At 41.1% G+C, this 16,190-nt stretch overlaps 1 protein-coding gene across 2 annotated transcripts; it reads left to right on the forward strand.

Annotated features, from left to right (window-relative positions):
* Positions 1 to 376: 376 nt before the first annotated feature.
* On the forward strand, positions 377 to 15,832 carry NDUFB6 (NADH:ubiquinone oxidoreductase subunit B6). 2 transcript variants are annotated; one of them, XR_305880.4, is made up of 5 exons: positions 409 to 669; positions 2,577 to 2,669; positions 5,887 to 6,008; positions 11,368 to 11,412; positions 15,588 to 15,832. XR_305880.4 is itself a non-coding variant. In NM_001044554.2 (4 exon segments), coding segments are annotated over 4 exon segments (387 nt in total). In that variant the 5' UTR covers positions 377 to 489; the 3' UTR covers positions 15,657 to 15,747.
* The last annotated feature ends 358 nt before the right edge of the window (positions 15,833 to 16,190 follow it).

Genomic DNA, 16,190 nt, shown 5'->3' on the forward strand with positions numbered 1-16,190 from the left:
ACTCTTTACCAGAACATGGATGTAAAGGGTCCCCCACATACTCTAGGTTACGGGAAGAGGACGAATTCCAAGGTGGGAGAGGCAAATGAATTTTGCATGTAGAAGTCACTCATTGAGTCACATATTCACATACTTCCAGCTCCCAATACACCAGTTCTTCCTGGTCAGAGCGTTTAGTACACTGACCTCTGATACTTCCTGTTTTTCATTACTTCCCTCCTCATCCGGTAGCTAACTGTCTGCCAGTAACCGCCTCTCTCTGGAAATCTGGGCGCGTAAAGCGGTGCGGGGGTCTGCAGGAGTTTGCGCATGCCTAGTCACTACGCGCAGATTGGAGCCGCTCGAGGGCAGGACCCCAGTGACGTCGTAACGGCGCGCCGCTCCCAGGTGTCCTCGCAAGGTCGCTTTGCAGAAGGGGAAGCGCGCGTATGTGACAGGACCCTCGTTCAGGGGCGCGCCGTGTCTTGCTTCCTTGGTACCGGCGGCGACATGTCGGGATATACGCCCGACGAGAAACTGCGACTGCAGCAGCTGCGAGAGCTGAGAAGGCGATGGCTGAAGGATCAGGAGCTGAGCCCCCGGGAACCGGTGCTGCCCCCGCGGCGGGTGTGGCCTATGGAGCAATTCTGGAATAAGTTTTTGCAGGATGGAGCCCCCTGGAAGAACGTGGTGAGTGATGGCCCTCTCCCACCCCCGCCCCGTCGCGGTCCCCAGCCTGGCTGCTGTGACGCCTGCTCTCTGTAGCAACATTAGGTAGGGACTGATTCTCCCTTTCCCCGAAAGTACTGGTAGTTTCCCAAGGGGGAATTAGGTTCTGCCGAGACTTGGGTGTAGTGGGAACGCTGTCTGGTTCCTAGAGTCTTGGCCTGGGGGTCAGGAGTCCGGAGCACGTTTGGCTTTGGGATTGTCATACCATTTAACTGTCAGGTGTGATGAGTAGGAGGTGAATCTTTGCCTGGGTTTTACAGGATGGTGCAGCCTTGCATCTCTTTTGACTGTGGGAATCTTCCCTCAGAATGGTAGCCAAGGATTCACTAGAGTTAAAATTCAGTGATTTCGGTATTTGAGGACATTTGTCTGATCTTTGAGGTTGAGATTATAGAAACTAACTGCCATTACACCGAACCTAGAAGACAGTGTGCTTCTAACTGGTAGTACAGCTCCATGTAATCATCTTATAAGAATGGGTCCTATTGGGTTCTTACTTTATGCCTGACATTTTTCAAGGGTTTTACATGTGTTACTTAATTTTATTTTGGACTCCTGTAAGGTAGAAATTGGTCCTAATCTTAATTTTAAGTGTGGAAACTGAGGCCTACAAAAATTCAGTGATGTAGCCATGGTCTCAGGGTGAGGAATTCGAGTTCACATTGAAATCCATGTGTATCTACTTTCTTACTGAGCTACGAAGTCTGGTGCACATTTTTCTGAGCAAGTGGTATTAGATACTTATTTACGGTGGTAAAATTAAACTCTAAGTCAACTCTCCTCTTTTCTCCCTTTGGATTTCTGACATTTTACTAACTGATTTGGCAACCACTGGTTGAAAGTTGACATACCACCCATCAAGCAAGCGATTTAAGGAAGTAAATAATAATTTGTTGAAATCTGACTTACTTCATGTTAACCTTTTCCATAATCATATCTATTATAACACTTAAAATTTAGATTGTCCTTTCCCTGAAAGGATAGGTCCTATTCTTTCAAATTGGCTGCCCTGGAAAAGTTCCAGTTTTAAATGACTTTTGCCTTTCCCTTTTTTTTTTTTTTTTTTTTTTTTTTGGTCTTTTCGGGGCCGCACCTGCAGCATATGGAGTTTCCCAGGCTAGGGGTCAAATCGGAGCTGTATCCGCCAGCCTACGTATGCCACAGCCACAGCAGTGCCAGATCCTAGCCGAGTCAGCGACCTCCACCACAGCTTACGGCAACACAGGATCCTTAACCCACCCAGCAAGGCCAGGGATCGAACCTGCGTCCTCACAGATGCTAGTCAGATTTGTTAACCACTGAGCCAGGACAGGAACTCCTCTTTTTAAAAACAGTATGTCTGAAGGCAGCTCACTGAGCATGGAACACCCCATCCCAGTATGTAAGACATCCTTTTTCCAGCATTAGTGTACTCATAATTATCTGCCTTACATCTTAGATGGTACAAGTGATGTTGATTATGTATTTGAAATTGATAAATTAGGGAAATGAAAACTCTGTATGCTAATTATTCTGGTTAAATCTATTAAAATTATTTTTTCATTATTTATGCCATGTTTTGTCTTAAACTTATAATAGGGATATTTTTAGAAGTCTTTTAAAAAACGTATATCTATAAATACATTACTATATCTCTGCAAAATACTGCTTAAGCCTCCTTTGCTCTGAACTCTGGAGGTGTCACCTAGTAGGCACTGTGTTTAATAAAAATATTCGAATGCATGAAATTAGCTGCAGACTTTAAGGAAATATGTAACATTTAGGGATTTTACAGTGAGCATGACGTTGTTATAGCATTGATGCTTTTTTTTTCCTGCCGCAAATGTGAAAAAATAAGGTATCTATTTCTTGTATGCTTTTTCCCCCAGATCTATAAGACATACCGACACAGCATCTTTGCTGTTACTCATGTGCTTATCCCTGTATGGATTATTCATTATTATCTTAAATATCATGTAACTGTAAGTATGCTTTAAGTGTATGTTTTTCAGAATTTGTTTTTAATATTGTGCAAAATTATTTTCTATGTGAGTATGCCTTACTCTGCTCTACTTAATGGAAATAATCTGCCATGTATAACTGATTTTGAAGTTGAATCCTTTTAGGTAAAAGGTTTAAGGAAACTTAAGTAATGTATGGTTTTTCAAAAATTTAATCTTTATATTAGTTGCTTACAACTTGAGTTGTGTTTCCTCATAGAAACAACATTATGTGATCAGAAATGTAGTTGACCTGATAATGTGAGTGTAAACTTGGAGTCCTGAGTTGGAAGGGAGAAAAGAATTTCTGTTCCTTTTTTTTTTGAACACAGATCTAAGATAAAATTCAAAATAGTTAAAAGTTGTCTTTGTCATCTTACTATTCCCTTTCCCTTTGCTCTGTGTTTTTTCACAACTTAACTTTCTTTAGAATCTAGCACATCTAGAGGCTTGAATTTTTTTCCCTGAAAGATCTTGCATGTGGTGATTGAACTGAGATGCCCTGTTGCCATATTTTTTTTTTTTTTTTGTCTTTTTTGTCTTGTTGTTGTTGTTGTTGTTGTTATTGTTGCTATTTCTTGGGCCGCTCCCGCGGCATATGGAGGTTCCCAGGCTAGGGGTTGAATCGGAGCTGTAGCCACCGGCCTACGCCAGAGCCACAGCAACGCGGGATCCGAGCCGTGTCTGCAACCTACACCACAGCTCACAGCAACGCCGGATCGTTAACCCACTGAGCAAGGGCAGGGATCGAACCCGCAACCTCATGGTTCCTAGTTGGATTCGTTAACCACTGCGCCATGACGGGAACTCCCCTGTTGCCATATTTTAAAGGCTAGGGATACCCTGGTGTAGGGGGTTAGATCCCAGGCAGGGTGAGGAAGGAGTGCATTTTGGGAGTGGCATGGAAGGGAGAGCAGTGGTAGTTGCCCAGGATGGAGTTTTGTATTCTAAACAGAATGAGGGAGGGCTTTGTTGTACGCAGTGAGGAGTGTTAGGTCCTGAGTGGGTGGGGGTGGGGGGCTGGTGAGCCTGTCTGGAGAGGAGCAGCAACAGCAACCTGGTGTAGGATATTGGAACCTGAGCAAAGAAAGGAAAGTATCAGAAGAGTTTGGGGCAATAATGGAGTTGGCAACCCAGAGTAAGTTGTCAGAACCTGAATGAGGTGAGGAGGTTATTTATACTGGAGTGTGGTGGTGGTGACAATAGGAGATAGGTTATATACAGGAAGACTGATCAACTAAACACATATGTTGATGATATTGGGACTCAGATTTCTCAATGTCAGAAAAGAGAGTTATGCATATGGAGTAAAGGGAGAAAGCCTAGTGGTACTGGAATGGAATTGGAAGTGATGATGATTTTTAATGTGTATTGACAGATATAGACGTAAGTATAGCTGTACATGTGGATATTCCCTGGCTCTCTTCACTGATAGGGCCTGTGAGTAGTGCTGCCCCCATGGTAAGCAGCTCATCTAGCAGCCTGGTCTTATTTTCTAAACACAGTTCACTGAAAGGATCCAGAGCTCCTAGGAGAAATGGCTGACTCCAGGGCTGGGGCAGGGAAAGTGCAAGATGTGCTTGTTGTGCCAGCAAGTAAAGAAGTATTCAAAGAATGATGGAGATAAATCCAAAGGACACAGAGTCACCTGGAAAAGCCTCCACTGGGACAATTTGAGCATTAGAATAAGTAACAATAGTAATAGGTGGTAGCCAGCTGAATAAATAAAATCCAAATCTGTGGGTCCATACTCATATAAATAAATCAATAAATGAATAGAAGAGAAAACTTTTTGGTACAATAGATTGTTAACAAGGCATGATAAAAAAGTCAGCATTTGAGAATCATCACAGTAGTATTTTCTTCAGCCTAGGAACATCAAAAGATGCTAAAATTCATCCCCAAATTAATCCTTCAATTTACATATTTGTTACAAAGGGAACAAAAGTAACTTTGTAGTGAAGAAACCTGTAGGCGGACACCACCTTAATCAAGAAATCTAAGTTAGGAGTTCCCTGGTAGTCAGTGTTGTCATTGCTATGGCATGAGTTCCATCCCTGGCCCAGGAACTTCTGCATGCTTTGGGCTCAACAAAAAAAAAAAAAAAAAAAAAAATCTGAATTACATTGCCAGTAATGGGACAAACTGAAATTGTGTACTGCTTAATAGGATGCAGTGAGAAGAAAACAGCATCAGTTTCGTGATACTCCTGTAAAAATGCACAAGCTAAATCAAATCATGAGGAAATTTAAGGGAAACCAAAATTGAGGGACTTTTCTGCATAGTAATTGGCTTATTACCTTCAAAAATGTCAGGATTAGGAAGTTAAAGATTCGCTCCAGATTGAAGAAGACTAAAGAGACTTACCAACTAAATGCAAACTTGATTTAAGGGCACATCTGCTTTAACAAAAGAACAAAGATAGTGTTGGCAATCAGAACAATAAAGAGCCTATACAGAGTTCTCCTTGTGGCTCAGTGGATTAAGAACCCAATGTGGTGTCCATAAGGACTCAGATTTGATCACTGGCTTTGCTCAGTGGGTTAAGGATCTGGCATTGCCTCAAGCTGTGGTGTAGATCACAGATGTGGCTTGGATCTGGTGTGGCCATGGCATGGGCCTCAGCTCTGGCTCCAGTTCATCCCCTGGCCTAGGAACTTCCATGTGCTGCAGGTGTGGCCATAAAAAGAAAGAAAAGAAAAGGAAAAAAAAAAAACAAACCTACACCATGAAGGATAGATTATATAAAAGGGGATTTTCTGAGAACTCCAGTTATTAAGACAATTGATAAAATTTGAATGAGTTCTTTAGACAATATAGAAGGTAGTAATCTATCAGTGTTTTTCCTGAACTTGATGGCTATTTGTGATTTTTTTTAAAAGAATACTGTCCTTATTTGCAGAAAATACACACCAAAGTAATGAAGTGATTTAGTAAAAAAAATATATATTTTTTTTGAATTCTTGCAACTCTCTGTAAGTTTTAAATTATTTCAAGGTAAAAACAACAAAAGTTTGGAACTGCCTAACAGGTTGTGGCTAATCCAGTTGAGTTTTGCCTTCTTTTATTCTGTTGAAAGGAGAGTGAAACAAATAACTAGGTCTTTCCAAAAATTCACTCTTATGTCACTTGTTCTCTGTTGATTGTGTGGTTCTTTAAAATTCTGATTGCTGACAACATTTTTGTTCTCTTCACTAAGGAGATCATGTCCATTGATCATCAACTATGGAGTGCCTAGTATGTCCTCTTCCTTTATTGCTTTGAGAAGAATATTTAAGACAAGATTCCTGCCTCCTCAAGGAGTTTAAAATTGGAAGATAGGTATGATTTGGTTTAGACTGTATGGAGGAGAAAAGCTGTCCCAGTTAGAAAGAAAGATAAGGGTCAATAGTGAGTGTGGCCATATCTACCTAAGACAGGATTGCTTAGAACTGGGAGTCTCTTGGTCAGTAAGGTGGGACCAGTTAATGGAAAAGCTTGAAAGCTAGGCAGAGGAGAGTGAACTTTGTGCCATAGGCGGTGGGAAGCTTTCCATTTTTAAATTGGAGTGTGAGTTGATAAAATGATATATTTAGGAAAATAATAAAAAACATTGATATGCAGGATGAATTGGAGGGAGGAACTTATTGACATCAGGCAGATGATCTGGAGGCTGTTGCAGTTTAGTAGATGTTAGCTGATGAGATCTGGTTAGGGCAGCTATAGCAGGAATGAAAAAGTGAGGTGAAGCCAGAACATCCTTTTTTTTTTTTTTTTTTTTTTTTTTTTTTTGTCTTTTGTCTTTTGTCTTTTGTCTTTTTAAGCCCGCACCATGGCATATGGATGTTCCCAGGCTAGGGGTCAAATTGGAGCTGTAGCTGCTGGCCTACACCACAGCCACAGCAATGCTGGATCCAGGCTATGTCTGCAGCCTACACCACAGCCACAGCAATGCTGGATCCGGGCTATGTCTGCAACCTACACCACAGCTCTGGGCAACGCTGATCCTTAACTGACTGAGCAAGACCAGGGATCCAACCCATGTCCTCATGGATACTAGTCAGGTTCATTAACCATTGAGCCACGACGAGAACTCCCAGAACAAACTTTTTTTTTTTTTTTTTTTTTTGTCTTTTTGCCATTTCTTGGGCTGCTCCCGCGGCATATGGATATTCCCAGGCTAGGGGTCTAATCGGAGCTGTAGCTGCCAGCCTACGCCAGAGCCACAGCCACTTGGGATCCAAGCCACGTCTGCAACCTACACCACAGCTCACGGCAACGCCAGATCCTTAACCCACTGAGCAAGGCCAGGGATCGAACCCTCAACCTAATTGTTCCTAGTTGGATTTGTTAACTACTGCGCCACGACGGGAACTTCAAGAACATACTTTTTAAGGAAGGAATAACTCAAGTTAAGGTGGGGATGACTACAATTTGAAAGTTTAGGGAACAAAATTTGCCACCCCAGAATGTCTCTGGCATGTAGATTATTTCAAGCTAAAAACAATCAAGGCCCAAAAGACTCAGGAAGAAGCTTTGACCTTCCCCCAAATACCTAAGAATGTAGATACAGGACTTTTTTCATGAAGTCACCTGTCACTGTAGGTAACTATAATAGGTATGGTAGACATGGTTGAACCTAGCAAAGTCTGTTAAAATTCCCATTATCTCTGCATCACACAGCAAACGTTTATTTACCAAAATTTGCTTTTCCATCTCTGTGTAAATTGCCTCCCCCTGTCCTTTGAAGTCCCAAATCACTGCCCCCAGCATCCTCTTTTGTCTTTAGCTGACACGGTATTTAAGGTGAGGTGTTTAGACATTTTGGGAATTACTCAGTTCTCTTGGCACTCTTCTATATATATATGTTACCAAATTTTGTTCAGTTTTCACCTATTAATCTGTCTCATGTCAATTTAATTCTTAGACCACCGAGAAGAACCTGGAAAGGTAGAGGAAAATTTCTTCCTCCACCAGAGAACTTACAAGTAGGGTTTCAGAAAGGAGGGCTTTTTAGTAATGGGGGCAAGTAAGCTTTTTTAGGAGCATGTGTTGGCACATCAGTTTCTGTGGAAGTCAGAGTGGACATGGCCTGTGTTAAGAGTTAGAAACATGAGATTAGTGGAGGCTAGTGGAAATTAAGAGTTAGGGGTTAGTGTTTCACTTTATAAGCCAACAGAAATATTTTCTGCAACCATTAAAGGGGGCTAACAATATATGGGTAAGGGTCTGAGTATAGTTTACATTCTATTGTTGATGAGCTTAAAATTCTTTTTTTTTTTCTGGTCATGCCTGTGGCATGTGGAAGTTCCCAGGCCAAGGATCGAACCCACACCACAGCAGCAACCCGAGCCACTGCATTGGCAGTTTCGGATCCTTAACCTGCTGCTCCACAAAGGAACTCCATGAGCTTAAAGTTTTATATTCATGTTCACCTGCATGTCAAGAGGCCACTTCATCTCATTATAACTCCGTTATTGTTTTTCTGTCTTAAGCTACAAGACCCAGAGAAGAAAAACATTACTTTCTGTCAGTGAAAGTTTTTGTTGTTGTTGTTTATTTTTTAGGGCCACACCTGCAGCATATGGAAGTTCCCAGGCTAGGGGTTGAATTGGAGTTACAGCTGCTGGCCTATACCACAGCCACAGCAACTCGGGATCTGCGCCCTATCTGCCACTACACCACAGCTCATGGCAACACTGGGTCCCCAGCCCACTGAGAAAGGCCAGGATGGAACCTGCATCCTCATATATACTAGTCGGATTCATTTCTGCTGCACCATGAGGGGATCCCAGAGAAAGTTTTTTTTTAATTTGGAAGAATGGTTTTTTTTTTTTTTTTTTTTTTTTGCTTTTTAGGACCAGATTTGTGGCATTTGGAAGTTCCCCAAGCAAGAGGTCGAATCAGAGCTGCAGCTGCTGGCCTACACCACAGCCATAGCAACACCAGATCTGAGCCGCATTTGTGACCTACACCACAGCTCACGGCAACACCAGATCCTTAACCCACAGAGCAAAGCCGGGGATCGAACCCACATCCTCATGGATACTAGTCGGGTTCGTAACTCACTGAGCCACAATGGGAACTCCTAAACTAAAACAATTCCACTTACAAACGTCTCTTAAATGTCTTAAACTGCATTTATAAATGTTTTATATTCAGTTTTATTTTTAGGTATTTATAGGGCACGTTAATGACCCTATGAAGCAAAATCTTTTAATTTTTTTATTTTTTTGTACTTTTTAGGGTGAGATCTGCAGCATATGGAGGTTCCCAGGCTAGGGGTTGAATCAGAGCTATAGCTGCTGGCCTGCACCACAGTCACAGAAAATGCAGTATCCGAGCTGTGTCTGCAACCTATACAACAGCTTATGGTAATGCCAGATCCTTAACCCACTGAGCAAGGCCAGGGGTAGAACCTTCGTCCTCATGGATGCTAGTCAGGTTTGTTAAGCACTGAGCCACAACGGGAACTCTGCAAAATCTTTTTAAAAAAAAAAAAAAAAATCACAAATTTAAATCAATTATACATTTTAACTAGAATCCTAAAACTAATCTTTTAGAATCTCTGATAGCCTGATTGCCTTAAACATTACAAAAACTCTAACTATTAGAATATATGGATTGTCCTAATGTTCTCAGAACTTATTAAATTTGACACTCACCTATTTCTACCCTGGGTTAATTTACTTTGTCATATCTCTATTTAACTAAATATTTCTAGGCTTGAAAAAACACTTACCTCCTAAGAGAAGCAAATTTAACAAGCTGCAGTTACTGGGTTGACAATTCAAGACGTTAATATGGCTGCTTATCTGAGGGATTCCTACTTCTAGGTGATTTTTTCCTGAGCTACAGATGGACATAATTAAAGGTTTTATGTCAGTAGAGGCATTTCTTTATCTTATTCTCTCTCTTGGTTTAAGTAGGCCTGCCTCCTCAGTACTGTTGAAGCCAGTTTGCCTCAGCTAATACCTTTATGCTTAAATTCTTTCTGAAGACATTTCACTGTCTTCTTGCCTCTGGCCACAGGTCTTAGAGACATTTTATTTTTATTTATTTAATTTTTTTGTTTGTTTGTCTTTTTAGGGCTGCACCGCTGCATAATTGAAGTTCCCAGGCTAGGGGTTGAATTGGCGCTGCAGCCACTGGCCTGTGCCACAGCAATGCCAGATCTGAGCTACATCTGTGGCCTACACCACAGCTCCCGGCAATGCCAGATCCTTCACCCACTCAATGGGGCCAGGGCTCGAACCTGCATCCTCATGGATACTAGTCAGATTCATTTCCGCTGAGCCATGATGGGAACTCCTGTTAGAGGCATTTTAATGTCCTCATCAAAACGTTTTAATGTATTCTAGTTTCTCTCCTGCTTTTGGCTCTGGTACGCCTGAGTCTTACATCATGACAAAAGTCTTTTAACATTTTTTGGTGTAGTATCTTGGGCAGATGTATATGCTTAAGAAGGACTTGAAGTTAAGAAATAATTATTTAGCACCTCCTCTGTGCAAAGCACTCAGGGATACAGCGCTGAAGCAGGCAGATCAAGTCCCTGTCTTCAGAAATGTTTATTCTAATCTTGGAGACTGGCAATAAGTAGATAAAGAGGCATGTAATGTTCTGGGGGGGGGGGTAATCTTCTATAGAAGACAAACTAAGGGAAAAAGGGTAGAGAATGACAGGGCTGCGATTTTAATTAAACTTCTTTGAGGAAGTGCTATTTGAAAAACATAAATAGGAGTTCCCATCGTGGCACAGGGGAAACAAATCCGACTAGGAACCATGAGGTTGCAGGTTCCATCCCTGGCCTCGCTCAGTGGGTAAGGATCTGGCGTTGCCATGAGCTGTGGTGTAGGTCACAGACGGGGATCAGATCTGGCATTGCTGTGGCTGTGGCATAGGCCGGAAGCTGTAGCTCTGATTGGACCCCTAGCCTGGGAACCTCCATACACCACAGGTGTGGCCCTAAAAAGCAAAAGAAAAGAAAAACATAAATAAATGAGGATATGGACCCAGCAGATATCTAGAAGAAGAGCATTTCAGGTAGAAAAATCATTAAGCATAAGGGCTGTGAGGCACAAAGCACATCCAACTGATTTGAATAATACAAAGGAGCCATCCTAGCTACAGTGCTGTGAGAGAGAGAGAGGGAGGAGGTAAACAAGGGCCAGATGGTGTTCTTAGAGATCGCTGCAAGGACTCAGGCTTTTTTCCTAAGAATGAAGAAACTTTGAGCCGAGGAGTGATACATCTTAAGAGAATCACTGCGGTCTGCCTGCAGAATGGAGAATAGACTGTTAAAGGGCACAAAGGAAGTGGGAGACTAGTAGGTGAAAACCTGATAGCAGCTTGGACAAGGAAAGGAGCTCTGGAGGTGGTGAGAAGCAGTTAGATTCAGAATATAATCTCAAGGTGGAACCAGCAGCATCTGCCAAGGAATGAAGGTTTTTGCCTTTGTAACTGGGAGAAGGAAAATGCCATTTACTGAGATAGCATTTTGGGGCTGAGGGAAGCTAATTGTTGGATGTGGTTAAGTTTGCAATGCCTGTTTGATCAAGTAGAGATCTTGAGTAAATAGTTGGAGGTATGAGTCTGGAGTTCAGTGAAAGTTGGGGGCTTAGGTTAAAATTTGGAATGTTACCTGTTTTATTTTAGAAGAAAATCTAAAACTGTAATTAACAGAACATTACTTTTATTGCAGGCAAAACCATATACCGTTGTTGAAAGGAAGCCCAGAATATTCCCAGTAAGTCTCAAAACATCTCTGGTTTTTCTTTATTTTTCTTTCTCCTTTCCCTTCCTAGGTGATCATTAGACTTAAATGTTCCTTTCTTCTTGCTGAAAGTTTAAGTGCCTATTTTGTATATTCTTGTTTTTTGTTTTTGTTTTTTAAGGAGGAAGCAGTATGAGTTAGCCATTATAGTTGAATCTGGGATGTGGGCACATTTCTTTTCAACCTGGTTGTGAAACTTGTATAACCTTTGAGTCCTAAATTGAATTTAAAGGTACCAACAATTTGTCACTGGTTCCCTGTTTCATGGAGGGTTAAGGACTTAGGGCACCATCCTGAGCCGCCATCTGAGCATAGTAACAGCAGCTAAATTCCTCTGTCATTATTTCCAAACTATCATTTCTTAGGGCAGTTTGACCATAACCTCTCCGTCTGTGAGTTTACAATCTGTGAATGTATGCTTTAAATTTTATATTATGAATATGTAGGCTTTTATCCTAATTTAAAATTAGCCTTTTCATCATTAAAAGATTACTTATTAGTCAGTTGGTATTTTACTGACTATTTGTGAGGTTACTAAATGTTTAGCAGAGTCAAATACATGTTCTTTTCTTGTCCTATTTCTAGTTACCATCGATCTCTAGTTCTATAATTTTAGAAAACAAAACTTCCCGTAGATTTTTTTTTTTTTTTTTGTCTTTTTAGGGCTGCACCCTCAGCATGTGGAAGTTTCCAGGCTAAGGGCTGAATTGGAGCTGTAGCTGCTGGCCTATACCACAGCCATAGCCATGCCAGATTCAAGCCACGTCTGCAGCTACACTGCAGCTCATGGCAATTCCAGATCCATAACCCACTGAGCGAGGCCAGTGATCCAACCTACGTCCTTATGGATACTAGTCAAATTCGTTATCACTGAGCCACAATGGGAACTGCATGATTTTTGCTTCTATCAAATGATATAGTCACAATCATCTGCAATGGAAGGGAATTTTAGGGAGAACCACCAAAATTGGTTAACCCTTCCAGCTGGAATTCTGCTTTAGGAAATAGGGGATTTCTTCTGTATTTTTATTGTATATAATTGATGTGTGTTAGGGCCAGGGTAGTCTCAGTTATCTTGCTAGTTTCAACCAGTTAGATAATTTATTTATTCTCCCATTCGCATGTTTGTTTATTAGTTACTTATTTTGCCATTATCTTTCAAAGGAAAAGAAGGAGCACTGTCTTTAAAAGACCACATAATAATCCCACAGCATCTCTCCTACTTTGCCACCGTGGCTCTTCCCTGTTTCTGTGCCATTAACCCTATTGATAAGCTGCCCCCCTTTGAGAGCAGCTTATCTGTACATACCTTAGAATGGGATAGACAGCAACAAACTCCTAAATCTCAGTGGCTTAACAAAGGTTTATTTCCTGTTGACATCACAGGCTAGTGTAGGGCAAACAATTATAGTTAGCCCATTGGAAATATAACCTCCCAGATCACAGGGGGAAAAAAGGCTGGAAGTTTCAGGAGATAATTTTAATATCTAAGCATGGAAGTTGCTTAAATTAGTTCTCTTCAAATCCTGTTGGCCAAAACTCATTGTCATGGTCCCAAATATCTATGTGCTTTTTTTTTTTTTTTTTAATAAATCCCAGACTCCCATATTTGGAGTTTCTGCCACAGAGTCTCTGCCACTGTCCACCCTTCTTCTTCTTCTTCTTCTTCTTCTTCTTCTTCTTCTTCTTCTTCTTTTTTTTTTTTTTTTTTTTGTCTTTTTAGGGTCGAACCCACGGCGTATGGAGGTTTCCAGGTTAGTGGTTGAATTGGAGATATAGCTGCTGGCCTACGCCACAGCAACTCTGGATCTGAGCCTTGTCTGCGATCTGCACCAACAGCTCACAGCAATGCAGGATCCCTAACCCTCTGAGCAAGGCCAGGGACCAAACCTGCGCCCTTTTGCATGCTAGTCAGCTTCATTTCTGCTGAGCCACGAAGGGAACTCTCATGGTCCATCCTCCTAGTCAACAAATAGCTCTTTGCTTCCTTCTTCCCACACATGTTAATGCAGGTCCCTCTCCATCACTGCAACCATACTTAAACCCAAGATCTCTAGATGATGCGTAGTAGTATCTATCACATTTATTCTTGGAGGTTTGAGGATCAACAGCAAGTGAACTGTATCCCTTGCTGCCACAACCACACCCATTATCCTGTGGTGGAATTTGGACAGCATAGCAATCACTGGTTCTTGGCAGTCATTTGTTCTGAAACCCCCCAGTGGTCAAACATTGTAAAGACTCCTAACCCTTGTGTGGGAAGTTACTTGAATGGACACTGATTTTGCTTTTGGAAGGAACACCTTTGTTCATTGTTCTTTCTTGCCCCAAGTTCAGACAGGTTCTGTCTTTTCCATTATTAACCCTAGACCACATCTAAAATGAGTCCTGGGAAGCATGCCCTCCTTAGAGTTGTATAGCCTTTACCTCCAGCTCACAGAAGGTTGAATGCAGAGGTTGTTTTAAGCTGAAACATTCATAGGCTTTTGCTGTCTGTGGTTGGTTTCTTTGACCATCGAGTTCTTACAACATTTGGCAGGTGTGGAAAGAAAAGTACTTGGTAGGAGTCTAATCTTTTTGCTTCTAGCTGCCCCACGTGTCATATCTTTGCTTTCTCTACATAGTTCTCCAATTTCTTTGTCCTCATGCAGCTGCCCCTTTCTACTCAGGGGCAGCTATATGGAGGCCACCTGAAACAGACTCTGATTCAAAGGCTACTACCTTTACTTTTGATCTTTGCCATAGTTTTATTGGGCTTCTCTTTCTCAGAATCTTTTCAGCTTTAGCTGTTACTGTTTAGAGATTCAGAGACAAATCAGTCTGATTTTATAATATTGCTAAGGTCTTCAATTTTTAGATTCTTATTTTTATTTCTCCTCTCAAATCAGCTGCTTACGCCTGAGCTTTTTTTTCTTTTAATATATAATGATTTTTATTTTTTTCCATTATAGCTGGTTTACAGTGTTCTGTCAGTTTTCTACTGTACAGCATGGTGATCCATGAATTTGTTTCTTAAAGTACATTCCTAAGGCAGCCATGGTAGTTACACACATAGTGTAACTTTTTTTCAGCTAGTTCTCCTGAGGTCTCAAGTTCATTAGACAGTCTGCTTCTAAGTTAATAGCACGTTTTATTTCCATCTTTCAGCTTCCAATGCCAGTGTTTTTGCTGCCAGGCTGCTAAGCCAGTGCCATATGGCTCAGTTTTTATTACACAGCATTAGTACCACTTTGTTACTAATTTCTGTGTTAGGGTAATGCTAGCCGTGGTAACAAGTTTTCCCCAAAATGTATTTTGGCTTAAACATAATACAAATTTACAATCCTGAGCAGTACCAGGTTGGGAACAGTTCTCCTCAGTCAAGTCATGGACTATCAAGCTGACAGAATCTGCTGTCTTAACAGAGCTGAAATTCAACCTAAGTACTCTGCTTAAATTATACAATTTGTCAGTGGAGGGTTCCAGGATTCTCACTACTTGGCTCTGGCTTTAAAGTCTGTGCCCATTCTGCCAAACACACTATATCTATGTTTGGAAAGACACCTGAACCAGCTAAGAAGACAAAAAAGTGATGGAAGAGAACAAAAACAAAGCACAAAGGTGCAGCTACTGTCTTTGGAAAATAAAATGATTCTTCTTTTGGCACCTCTTTTTAAAATCCACTTAACAACCCACCTGCATTACCGAGGTGTCTCTTGTTGGGGTGATTGTAAGCTGCCCAGGGAAAGTGTGCATTCTGCAACACCTGAGCCAAACAGTAAACTGGTGATGGCCTAACACATTCAGTTTCTGGGAACACATTACCTCCTTATTATTGAAGTGAAGATGTTTCCCTGCAACTTCTCTCAAGGGATTCTCCTATTTCTTGGGGCTAAGCAAAATAAAGATTATCTCTTTATCACTTTGTAAAGTCAACTTTCTTGTTCTTTCTGGTCATTTTGCTTGAGTGAAACTTCCCCTCTTCTTTCACTTACACCTTAAGACTTTGAATACTGGTTGCTTATCTTCAGACAGCATCTATTTTGCTTTTGTCCCTTTTAAAGTGTGAATGACAGAGCTGAACTAGATTTTCCACAAGGTCTATCCACATGGTGGAACTATCACCTCTGAAGACAAGATTTTTCACTAATGCATCTTTGTTTTTCTAGGGTGATACAATCCTGGAAACTGGAGAAGTAATCCCACTAATGAAAGAATTTCCTGATCAACATCACTGAAGATAACTTTAAAATTTCAAAGGCATATGAGCTATATTACCACACTTACTGAATATATTTTCTGGAAAAGTAACTTTAATAAAGTTTACTCTCAGATATGTGTCTTTTTCTTCCCAAACATTATACAATTTGAGACTCTTTGAATTATTTAATAAATAAAAACTGGGCATGTTAAATGATTTGAGCAAGTCACTTTTTTGACCATTCTTGATTTGGAAAGAGGATGTAGGAAATTTAGTCACATGATAGTTTTTTTCTTACAGTATGTAATCTAGTCTTATGTGAAGGTATGCAACATAATGAAATCATGCAATAAATATAAGAAATTTTACACACTTTCAATTTTTTCTTTTTGCCTTTTAGGGCCGCCCCCCCACACACATGTAAATTCCCAGACTAGGGGTCTAATTGCTACAGCCATGGCCATGCCAGATCTGAATTGCGTCCACCACCTACACCACACAGCACATGCAACTCCAGATCCTTAACCCAAGGAGTGAGGCCAGGGATTGAACCGGCATCCTTATGGCTACT

The sequence above is a fragment of the Sus scrofa genome, chromosome 10 (assembly GCF_054392235.1).
Source record: "Sus scrofa isolate SSC_HxYL_T2T_F1_AM1 chromosome 10, Sscrofa_HxYL_maternal_Yorkshire_Landrace_v2.0, whole genome shotgun sequence".
Lineage (NCBI taxonomy): Eukaryota > Metazoa > Chordata > Mammalia > Artiodactyla > Suidae > Sus > Sus scrofa.